This window comes from Momordica charantia (genome assembly GCF_013281855.1).
Source record: "Momordica charantia cultivar OHB3-1 chromosome 10 unlocalized genomic scaffold, Mcharantia_2.0 BLBB01000010.1, whole genome shotgun sequence".
Taxonomy (NCBI): domain Eukaryota; kingdom Viridiplantae; phylum Streptophyta; class Magnoliopsida; order Cucurbitales; family Cucurbitaceae; genus Momordica; species Momordica charantia.
Genome location: NW_028275158.1, coordinates 6,377,845 through 6,389,580, shown reverse-complemented (window position 1 = coordinate 6,389,580; position 11,736 = coordinate 6,377,845). Strand labels below are relative to the sequence as shown.

At 35.8% G+C, this 11,736-nt stretch overlaps 3 protein-coding genes across 9 annotated transcripts; all 3 read right to left on the bottom strand.

Annotated features, from left to right (window-relative positions):
• Positions 1-1,340: 1,340 nt before the first annotated feature.
• LOC111008499 (RNA polymerase II transcriptional coactivator KELP) lies at positions 1,341-3,313 on the bottom strand. 6 transcript variants are annotated; one of them, XR_015788541.1, is made up of 4 exons: positions 2,892-3,313; positions 2,635-2,740; positions 2,400-2,512; positions 1,341-2,145 (listed from the first exon to the last, which is right to left on the bottom strand). XR_015788541.1 is itself a non-coding variant. In XM_022281231.1 (3 exons), exons 1-3 carry the CDS (start codon positions 3,162-3,164, stop codon positions 2,051-2,053), a joined length of 474 nt encoding a protein of 157 aa, XP_022136923.1. In that variant the 5' UTR covers positions 3,165-3,307; the 3' UTR covers positions 1,341-2,050. The 6 variants fall into 6 exon arrangements, 1 of the variants encoding a protein (XP_022136923.1); XR_002601108.2 differs by lacking the exon at positions 2,400-2,512 and having other exon boundaries at positions 1,341-1,603; positions 1,700-2,145; positions 2,892-3,307; XR_002601109.2 differs by lacking the exon at positions 2,400-2,512 and having other exon boundaries at positions 1,341-1,592; positions 1,700-2,145; positions 2,892-3,307.
• Positions 3,314-4,162: 849 nt separating this feature from the next.
• On the bottom strand, positions 4,163-7,371 carry LOC111008142 (uncharacterized). Its single transcript, XM_022280741.2, has 3 exons — positions 7,000-7,371; positions 5,790-6,032; positions 4,163-4,520 (listed from the first exon to the last, which is right to left on the bottom strand). Exons 1-3 carry the CDS (start codon positions 7,248-7,250, stop codon positions 4,490-4,492), a joined length of 525 nt encoding a protein of 174 aa, XP_022136433.1. The 5' UTR covers positions 7,251-7,371; the 3' UTR covers positions 4,163-4,489.
• A 431-nt stretch (positions 7,372-7,802) lies between these two features.
• On the bottom strand, positions 7,803-11,122 carry LOC111008096 (F-box protein SKIP8). 2 transcript variants are annotated; one of them, XR_002601064.2, is made up of 4 exons: positions 10,155-11,122; positions 9,563-9,759; positions 8,187-8,499; positions 7,803-8,010 (listed from the first exon to the last, which is right to left on the bottom strand). XR_002601064.2 is itself a non-coding variant. In XM_022280679.2 (3 exons), exons 1-3 carry the CDS (start codon positions 10,644-10,646, stop codon positions 8,241-8,243), a joined length of 948 nt encoding a protein of 315 aa, XP_022136371.1. In that variant the 5' UTR covers positions 10,647-11,121; the 3' UTR covers positions 8,046-8,240. The 2 variants fall into 2 exon arrangements, 1 of the variants encoding a protein (XP_022136371.1); XM_022280679.2 differs by lacking the exon at positions 7,803-8,010 and having other exon boundaries at positions 8,046-8,499; positions 10,155-11,121.
• Between the last annotated feature and the right edge of the window lie 614 nt (positions 11,123-11,736).

The window sequence follows — 11,736 nt, the reverse complement described above, 5'->3', positions numbered from 1 at the left end:
AACATTCTCATTTTCTGTTTCTACACGGTGGACTGGTGCGTTAGCCTTATTATAATAGGGGAGATTCAAACTACAGACCTAGAGAGTGGTAAGGGCTTGCAAGCATGTGCCTTCACCAATGAATGTGGGCAACCATTCTCATTTTCATCACACAATATATTTTATTTAATCTAACACCAAAAAATAGCAATGGAACAATCAAAACTACTTTTTGTAGTTTTCAAAACTTAGCCTATTTATTGGAAACGTTTTTCAAATTTTCGAAATGAGAAAGATTACTAAATATATCTATTTCTCAAAAAATAGAAGCGAACGTTACCAAACAAATCTTCAGTGACTACTTACTCAGCATATTACTAAAGAAAGGGTTATGAGAGCTAAAATAAAGAGTAAGGGGAGCCAAAATAAAGGAAGAAAAATTTGAATAGTAGTTTCTTGGGCAGTCAAAGACTCTCCCTTCCTTCTCAAAGTGTTTTCTGGGAGATTGTAAAGCTCATTTAGTAATGTTATTATCTTTTAATTTCTCGTTTTTTTAATAAATAAAACATAACTGCATTTGGTATTTTTTTTTCTTTTTCTAATCATTTTTGTTTCTTGTTTCCTATCCTTTTAATTTTTTTTTAAAAAAATTTATAGACAAATTTATTTTGTAAGGGTAAAATATTCAAAATTTTTATGTTTTATTCATTCTTATGAGTAAGAAGTGTTAAATAATGTTTTTATTTATGTTTTGAAGAAAAAAAATTGAAACAGAAACCAAAAAAATTGATTTTATTATTTAAAAAATTTCTACATAATTTTGAAAAACGTCTTTAAAAATTGAGAAATAAAACATAGGAACAGTGATTACATTTTTCAAAAACTAGAAACGAGAAACAAGAAATCAGTGGGCTCCTCCCATATTAAATAACAAGCTCAAACCTTTTAGCCACCTGGAACATACACGAGGATGCTGAACTGAATACCTAACATTCTGCAAGATTAAAGATTCTCAAAGGATGCCTAATAAAATCTTACAAGACAGAAACATGAATGGCGCACAGTATGGATGAGAGACTAAGTCTTGGAACAAATAATGCACAGTAATTGCTGTTCTCATCCTCATGTTTACGAAAATCAGAAAAAAGGCAAGACTAAGTCTTCAAAGAATTGATCTCATTTTGCATTATTTATATCTCAAGGCTTCAAGCAACACAATCAGATAAATCCAAATAAATCTAAACATAGACAGTTCAAAGCCAAGAAGCTAATATGTTATATATGCTTCTTTTTTCATTGCCAAAGTAATTCATAAGTCACAGAGAAAAATAAAAATAATAATAAAATAAAGTCAATAGAGAAACAGAGAATGTACCCTTGTTTTCTTATTCCATGGTTAAAATGAAGTATGAAGTGTGGAGATTCCTCATTCCAGAACAGAAAGCCTAGGAAACAATATTACAATCCAAATAAAACGACAAGTCCATGAGAAATTTAAAAACCTGGAAATAATGCTGAAAATAGATACACAAACACCATAAAATGAATAGGGGTATCTTTGCGGAATGCAGCAAGCTGTTCTGGGTTTAGACTTTAGAGCATGATAATAATTCCTGAAACAAACCTGCAAAATTTAGAGCACGATATATATGTAGTCACAGCCTAATTTCAGTCTCCTAAAATCGAATCAGTTCATTATCGAATGTCAAAGATAATTAACCTTCAATGACATGGCTCGGATAGCACACACATACATTTATGTCACGTGCTTTCGAGCATGAAACAACTAGATAAGAGACTTTTCATCATTATGAGCTCTGGTGATGGTGAATCTATACCATAGTTGACCACTTTGATGCTTTGAAAGTACAGGCACTTTAAAGTTTTATGAGTGTCAGCAGTCTAGGCTCGAAACAGAAGTACCAAAATACCAAAATATTCTGCAGTCAAGAAACTGCAGCAATTCCCAAAATGAAAACCCCTTCCCCTTTTCATGGTGATAAATATGGCTTCAGTAGACACACAGCATCATGGCTTCAAACCATCGACCACCGTCCACCATATGATAACTTCACATTATTCGTGATTGCATATTCTTAATAGCTTTCTCTATGTCGGGTACATTCTTTTTAAAGACAGACCACTGTTCCTCGGTCAAGCTTATTCCTGAGGGAAAAATAATACCAATATAATTAGTCCATTTCCAATGCAGAAAGCAAAAATTATATAAGTTTGATCAAAAAACAAATCCGTGATGCGCCCTACAATTTTTGCTTTATAAGAATTAAACTCATACAAGCCTCAGAAATCAAATGTGTGGCCATGGTTGCTCATTTAGCCTCAGTAAAGCGTTCATGTTCAATGATTATTATCTTATCACTTTCCCCATGTCATTAGTCCAACAATTGTGTTGTTCTTACTTCTAATTCACCAACATTTGCTTCATTGGTAGGATTCAATTTAGTAAAGCTTCTCAATGCATCATGGCATGGTTGAGTGTGGTGTGATTACGGAGCAGTAGAATGTACATCATCTTCACAATATCGAACAAGAAGCACAAATATAATAAGACTTTTGCCGAAATTACAGTCTCTGAAAGTAATATTAACATACAAAATTTTATAAACAGCAAGCAATTAGCATTAGGACAATCACCTTTAGCCGTAGGGAGATCTTTGTCATCCTTCCTGTAAAACTCCCTAATCGAAACCAGAGTTTTCCCTCTAAAATCCTGAATCGTCACCTTCCTCTTGCTCGATAACTGCGTCAAGGAACACGAACACCATATTTTCAAATTCCACCACAAACACATCAATCAAAACTTATAATCGCCAAATTTTCACCACAAATCGAAGAAATCGAAACCTCAAGCCACTAAGCATGAGAAGAGTAAGAGTTTAGCTAAAACAAACCCAACAAACAACGAGATCGCCGTCGTCGTCGTACTCCTTCTCCTTAGCAGGGGCACCTTCTTGCTCCTCCTGCGGCTGTTCTTCAGCTCGTTCTTCGAGGAAGGATTCCACGACCTGGCGAACCAGAGCCTTGTAGGAGGATCTTGAGAGGTCGAGATCGAGCTCTTTGGAGGCGAGGGTTCGAATCTTGGACTCGGTCATCTCGTCCATGTCGGAAGATTCAAGAATGTTGCGGACGGTTTCCTTGATTCTACGTTGAATATCGGCATCCATCTCCGTCGATTTCTGGTAGAAAGGAGAGTGAATTCAGCAGAAAGCGTCAGAAGAACAACAAAATTTGGGGAAAGTTTGCGTTCTTAGTGTAAGCTGAGCTCAGCGATATCTTTAAAACTAACTTCCGATTAGGGAAAAAATGAAAGAGCAAAAAGAAAGAGAAAATAATTCCTATTTTAAAAAATATCGCAACTTTTCATTTTTCCAAATATAGCATAAATACAGATTTTCATATTACGTTAATGTTTTTTATTTTAATTTTAAAATTTGATAATATATATTTATTTATTTTAGTCAGCATGTAAACTTTAAATTTATGTATTTAAGTATTTTAATATTTGAAATATTAAATAATAATCATTTTGATCATGGTCACTTTTATAAATTTGAGAAGTATACAACATGTGTTAATTCGATCATATTAAAAAAAGTACGAACACCAAATATATACAATCTTAAAAGTTTTACCAACCAAACCTAAAATGATTTTTTTTTTCACAAAAATTAGGAATGAATAGAATATTTGAAAGTTTCAAGACCAAATTTTAAACTCTATAGATAATGTTTGAAGCACAAGTTCGATAACTATGTTCAGGTGCAAGTTTAGGTTGGTTCAAATTCTTAAAGGACGTCTGGAACATGCATACAAGTTTAAGGTGTTTCAAATTCTTAGAGGACATTTGGAGCACGAGTTCGACATTTTAAACCTCATAATTTTAGTGGAGTGTTTAAGAACTATGTTCAAATGCAAGCCAAGGAAGCTAGAATTCAGAAAAACAAGGTAGGGAAGGCCTAAATAATAAGCCAATGTTTCTACTCATTAGAATGCACAAAACGTTCAAAGTTTTTACACTAGCATAATTTTTCTTTTTTTCTTTTTTTTTTTAAGTTTTTTCAACAATACATGAGATGAAGATTTGAACATCTAACCTCTAAACTCGCGGCAAGTTTTTATACTTAAACCAGATAAGATAGCTCATGTTATCTTTCGTGTAAAATGATCAGATAGAAAGGCTTAGTTTTCCATTTGCAAGAGCCAAAGAAACAATATTCCGCAAAGAATGAAAAAAAAAATAAAAAAAAATCTGTGCTTTGTGATGCAGTCTTGTTGGTATCATTAGAGAAGCCTAAGAAATGAGAATCTAGCCATTTCAATCAAAATCCCTTTGAGAAGTTCTTGACATGTAATGCTTAGAACAATGAGAACACACCCTTTCACTCTGGTATTTCCATATAAACAAATTCTGCATCATCCATCCTTCATTTCCTCTCTGTGTATGCATCAACTTGTGGGGGTGGTAAGCCTGGCAAAGTTAACTTAGCCCTTAACTCGTCCCGGTACCCGACTTTTTCTTGCTGGACGAAAGAATACAATACGAAATGAATAAATCAATATCATTACTCAAAAGTAAAATATGAACGAAATTCCAGAAAAACAACTGGGAAGTTTCTCGACCACAATGATGAGAAGTTTGTTCACATTATGCAAATTAATGGCTACATTCTCTCCCTATCAGCATAAAAGAACAAGCACATTGAAATGAAGCAAACGAGAGATGATTTTATCGGTAGCCCAGAAACCGACTACGAAAGCACCATGGGCGTTTGAGATGGCCTTGCTCTCCTACTGCACTGCACATGGTTGCCTAAGGCTCACTACACATAGCAGCCTGTTTGACGCAATTACATTCTCTCCTTTAACTAACTGTTCCTACTCGTTTTATCCATCCTCGCATATGTTTTCACTATCAAAAGGCCTATCCCATATTCGGCAAACCGAGGAGTATGCAGATGTTAGCAGTAATTCAAATGAAGTTTATGCTAAATCTCTTACAACCAGACAGTGTCCTGATATTGATATCTTACTTTATGTCTCGCCCAGCCAAAGAAAGGTGGGTGGGAGTAGCTATTCTCTTCTCATCAGACTGAGCTGAACTGAACAGTAGTAGCCTATTAAAATGGTTAATAGGCTAATGTAAATTTTAGGTTTAATCATATTTTAGTTCTTGTACTTTCAACTTTCAACGTATATCTATTCTAGTCTATAAACTTTTGAAAAATTCTTTTTGTCCCTGTAATTTCAACTTTTGTCTATTTTAAGCTCCACATTTTTAAAAAAGGGAGTGTTTTGGTCCCTTGCAAATCCTAATTCCTAATACAATTTTTTCACAAAATGAAAACTTTTGAATATAAAGCTAAGAGACTATTTTAAGAAATTTATTGAGCTGAGTGTGGTGCTGAAATTAAAGTGAGACAAATGAGACAAAAAGAAAACAAATAGACCAGAATGATCCATATTGTAAAAGTACATAGAACTAAAATAGCTATTTTGAAAGTACATGAACCAAAATAGACCAAAATAAATGTTTTGAAAGTACATGAACTAAAACGAACAAAAGCTAAAAGTACTAGACCAAAATAGGATTTAAACCTAAATTCTATTATGTCATCTATTGTTATATGGACAGCCTGAGCAAGTTCGCTAAATTGGTGCCAAGCATTTAGTTTTGGCTATTTTTAAAGTCAGTACACAAAAGAAAAATGTTAGATTGCACTATTATGAGCTGTGAAGGCAAACGTAAGAATTTACTTTACAAGAAAAAGGGATACTTGGCTGGCTTGTACCTCAACGAGTTCTTTCTTCTAGCACCCACTGAGGCGTCTGTCCTCCCTCCTCCAGACGCAACCTCGTCCATGCTTTGTCCACGCCTCTTATATCTGCCACCAGATGCTACAAATCCAGGACAAGGCCTGTATGCCTTTATAGGCCACCAACCAAAGCCTGGAACTGTTGCAATGCCACCTTGTATCCTTCCCTCCTCATTGCATCCCCTCTCAATCTCCTCCTTTCCACAGGCCTTACACCCTCTGCTTATGGAAAATGCAACAGAAAACAAACTCGTTCTAAGCCATATCGTCGACACTACCATTATCATAACTGAAGGCAGGCACAGGCAGAACAGAACTCAGATGTTAACATACAAAGTGAAAATGACTTGAAAACATGCATCCAAAATGATGGTTTTAAGAAACTCCAGATGTGGTTTGACATGAACCTTTCTACTAATTTCACCAAGGATTAGGGGAAAAATAAATTCATATCAATTACACACTTAAATACATGGCATTCTATAGGTAAGAGCTAAGAACGAGAGAAATGGAGGAACATGCAGAGCTCTGGATGGGCTGCCAATGACCTTCATGGCTGACCCAAGTCTTCTTCACTGCCAGCTTGTTCTCAGATAATAACACCAAAATAGGATATAGTATGAACAGAGGGAGCCTAGAGGTTATTTTGTTCTTCCCACATCTTGTTTGTTTAACTAGTCTAGAAGGGGCATGGAAAAATGGCCCATGTTTGCCCTCATAAAGTAACTTTTTCAAATGATGAAAGATATATATAACTCATCAACTAGAGCATGAGTGACCATAAGGGTAAGTGGTCAAGAAGAAAACTAAAAATTTAAAGGAAATTTTCTGGATGATAATCAAATGTGTTCAAAAACCTCCTCAACTAGAGCAACACTCGTCAACTAGGATTTTCATCCTCTTTTATTTACCAAATGCTAAAGCCCCTCCATCCATTAACATCTAAAAATCCAAATTCCAAGAGGCGAATGTTCTAACAGAGTTCGCATGGCTACAATAACAGATAAATGAAACTGCCACTCACTATTCACTCACTCGAGCAGACTATCAAACATCAACCAAACTGAAAACATAAATTTAATGGAAGAAGACGAACACACAACCATGGAATTAAAGTTTTCACAATCCAACCCTTCTTTCATTGGAGTGAGTTGCAAATAGAAAGAAGGATTATCATCACCAATACCTGAAGGAAGAATCATCTGGGTCAGATTCAGACTGAAGAGAGAGTTCATCTGGGGGAGAAGAATTTGTTTGTTCGTCTACAACAGAAGCTGAAGAAGAAGATGAAGACGAAGACAGGAAGCTGATGCGTCTAGATGATGAAAACCCAAGTGAAGTTGTGGATCCATAGGTCCATCTGGGAGTGGTACCATATGAGCAATGGAAGAATGGAGTTGGGCGAGGGGCAGGAACTGAGAGAAGCGCAGTTCCCATCTGTGCGTGGTGGACACAGGACAACAGGCGACAGAGCAACAAGATAATTGGCGCAAAGCATTCATGCCCATTGCCCACTATTGCTCTCGAGAACGAGAGGCTGAGAGAATTCCAACTCGATTGCAAATCTTTTTCATGAATTTTGAAGTTCCCATTTTTCAATTTTCATTTTTCTTGGTTTCCATTTTATTTTTTCCTTCAATGTTCTTGGTTTCCTTTGAAGAGCCTCTGGGCGGCGAGTGAAGGTTGAATCGGTTCAAGTTATAGTTAGATTTATTGACCATTATCCAAACTTTAAAAAGTATCTAATAAACTTTTAAACTTTCAATATGGTACATAAGAAGCCTTTAAATTTTAAAAAACATCTAGCAAGTTGTTTGCGACTTGAACATAAAAGAAGATATTGTAAATGAAAAAAGAACAATTCCACAAGCCATATTGACCTATGCTTTTGTGTCTCAATGTTGTTAATTGGCAAAAGGCATTGTGGACATTACTGAACAGCAAAGCTTACACACATTTGCATTACTTCGTTCAAAATTCCATACCTTTTTTTTTTCCTTTTAAAATCCGTGTGTCTGGATCAGCTTGTGCACACCTCGACTATTCACGGGCCAACTGCCTGACCCTACTAAATTCCGTACCATTTTATAAGTTTTTTTCTTGTTCGCATGAAGCAAACTATGGAAAAGTACTTCTAAACTTCTCATTTACATACTTCCAAGGATCGAATTTTGAAGGGGGATTGAATTCCTGAAAGCTATGAATCAACAAAAGAATTAGGTACCAAAACTATTGAGAGAAAAGGGAGAGCAATCAACATAGATCAAGCAAAACTGATGTTGGAACAGTTAAAATGGTGTTGATTTAAGAGTAATTGGACAAGAAATCTTTAAAATCTTGCTTCTGCTACCAGACAACACCTAATCTTTGTACCTAGTATTGTATATTTCCATGGTTTACTTTCTCTTCTATCTTTGCTTTGCTCTGTTATCCCTGCACCATTTGTTGTTCCACCTCTCCATCAATAAGCATCACAGAGCTGTGATGATGAACCATGTACCATCGACCGTTATGGAACTCGTAGATGTTAGTCACATTGAATGGTCCTGTATCCATGTCGACATAGGTTTTCATGCTAACCCAGGCCATGTCTGAAAGGACACGAGCCCGTGCATCACGCACCTGAAAATTAATCCCTTGTTCCCAATTAAACGCAAGCTGCCAGCTCTGAATTACTGCATTATACCTGTATAAGGAAGCATGAACATGGTAAGTACCTAATTATGTAAATTTATTTTATTTGAAAGCTATATAACAGGAATTCATAGAGCTATTGAATAAAATAACATACATTAATAATCTTTTTATAGATCAAGTATTTACATCAAACCATCCATATATAGACACATCACAAGTTCACTTTGAATCCCTTAATTCACCACTAAAACGGCTTTGTTGATCATGCAAAAAACCCTAAGAGGCAGAAAGATAAAATCACATACTTATAATTATATATCATCTAATCTAAATGGATACATTCTGCATTCTCATTCCTCACAGCTTCACATTTAAGCGAACATATTTGCTTTCATTAAAGGTAGCCCAGTAAGTCAACTTAATATGATCCTAACAAAATACAAGCAATATTCTTCAAAATATCATATGATCCTAACAAAACAAGCAATATTCTTCAAAATATCATTAATCATATGAAGTAGCTAGCCATGTACATGGCCAGAATATTTCCCTCAAGAAACACTTAGATTAGCAGATTCAAAGAACAGAGTTCATAATGCAGCATTGGTCCACCACAAATAGTTGTATTGGCCCATGTTTCAGTGTATAAAGATGTCCCTTCCAAAATAAATGAGAAAATCATGCAAAAACATGAGGAAAACCCTTTATCCAAGATCTCATAAAATTGTTTTATTTTTATCAAGTGATACGATATACAATGTCAAAGCTTATTACCAGTCGCAACGAAGTGCATGAATTTTTGTCCTCAAACGTTCTAACTTAGGGAAAAACTTAAATTCAAGACGTTCAAATAACCCTCAGCACCCATACATTCTGACAATAATCATAAGCCTCATGTATTTTTCTAATAATTCTTAATTGAAGGCTCAGAATAAGTAAAGATCTGATAAGTGAGACAATAACAAGAGTCATATAATCAAAGCCCATAAGTCTAAAATAAACAGCTGTTAGACATGTTTGCTAATTTTATCAGCCATATAAAGCAGCAGTCAGATAGCATGGTAATGATGATAAAGCTAAATTAATGGAGAGAGACAAACAAAGGTAAATACCCAGAAAAGAATTCTCCTGAGGCATGAATACACTTCACGTAATCTGCATTCAACCAAAAATGACTCATCGCTTGAAGAGACCTCTCTCTGACGATGTTAAAGAATTGGGCATTGACATTCATAATTGTTCTTGTTGCAGCATAATAAGCCTTCCACCCGTTTGTTGGAGTTACAGTATCCTGTTCCAGTGTGAAGTCCTAAAAGATTTCAAGAAAAATGTAATTTCAGCCCCAGAGAATCCTAAATAGATTTAAACATCTAAGATAGTACACAAATGTAGAGCACAGCTATAGCTCTTGCCACTCCAAGAACTGTGGGAGCAAGCCATAAACTGAAAAGATTACATTACTTGAAAGATAAAAGTTAATGCTGTCAATTTGTTCGTCTCGAGAATTACAAATAGACGTTGACATAATTCAGTAAATGTAGACGAGATGGTGGCAGTAAAACTCTTTGCAAATTGCCTAGTACACAACTCTAAATTCGCATCGTATTTGTTCCCAAGACTCATCTTCCAGAAGAAAAACGATTTACCGAAACTCCACCAGTTCAGACGAAAACCGTACAAAAGAAGATTAATTCAAACCCGCACCTTATGATAAAGCGCCTTCCAGGCATTATCATCATTCGCTGCCTTGCGCATCAACGAATTAGTCATGGACAAACGGCACAGACTGGGATAATCCAAGTAACTAAGAGCGTGCGTAGTAATCTCCGGAACCAACTGCTCCATCATCGAAGCGCCCGTCTGCCGCTCCGTCACGACCACCGGTGCCTTCTCCAACACTTCCACTACACGGCCGTTCAAATAAGGCATACTCGTCCTGGCTGAAGAAGTAATCGAAGCCCTGGGGTCGGAACCCCCAATAACCACACCACCGTTAAGCGAACAGGTACAATCACAATTCCTTGCACCCACCAATGAGTCAGAAAGACCGCCCTCGCCCACCGATTGCAGCGCTTTCGCCCTCCTAATGTGAACGGCGGCGAAAAGAGCGAGAAGAAAACAAAGAAACGTAACAATCGCAGCTATGGGAAAGGGTTGTGACGACAAGGCAATGGTGGCAGCAGAGGCAATCTCCATTCAAACGACATGAAAGCCTCTGTATCGCGGCCTTCAACCTCACAGAACATGAAACCCTAGGAAATCCGTGGCGTCGGGTTCAGCGGGAGGTGAGTAAACGCGCCGTCGCAGGTGAGAACCTTAACAGAGCAATAAATGGTCAACTGTCGAGTTTCGAGCATGAATGCGTTCGCCGGCGCCGGAGATGAGGCCCGGGAAATGATCTCCGGTGGCGGAATCGGAGATTATGGGGAATCGGAGGGGCGGAAGGAGGCGTCCGATGAGGAGGAGGTGGAGGTTTTGGGTTAGCGACCCGTGAGCCGTTTCGTAACAAACCAGTGAAACCAAAATTTTCGTACGTGTGAAACTTCTCTCTCAGTCTGTTAATCGTGGGGGGCTATTTGGTAATCTCGCCCTCGTTTTCTTCTATAACGTATTATTATTAATATTAATTAATGAAATAATTAAGATATTGTTTGGCTGGTAATTGGGATTGTACTATTCTTAATAATCAACGATTATACAACTATTTTTTGTTTTTTAAAAATTATGCCTTTTTTTTTTAAGTTAATGCTGAGGTCTTTAGTTTTGTTTTAGTTATTATGAATAAGTATTTTGAGTTATTTCAATGTCATTATAAAAGTGGTAAAAAATATGATATGTTTCGAATTTTGATTGGTTCCTTCAGAACAAAGTAATGGTAATGATTGGATTTAAATCTAATTTTGTTACTGGTTTATTTTCATCTTTATTATTTCGAATATTATATTTTAATCTATAAACTTCATATAAAAAAATTATTTTCATGTCATTTTCATAATATCGGAATCGACAATATTATAAAAAATATCAACAAAATATCATTAATATGGATATAATATATAATTATAAATTTGTACTTAGTTAAAAGAGAAGAAATACCTATTTGTTCATTTAAATATTTTCATGAATTTTTTTACTTTTATTATTTTTAAAAATACCGATATTTTATCCATAATTCTATTTTCATAAAATTAAGATCTCAATATTTTCGTCCTGATCAACCTTTAAAACTTTGTAATCAATGTACCTTAAACAAACATCTTGTCTATATAAAATTTAGGTAACTGAG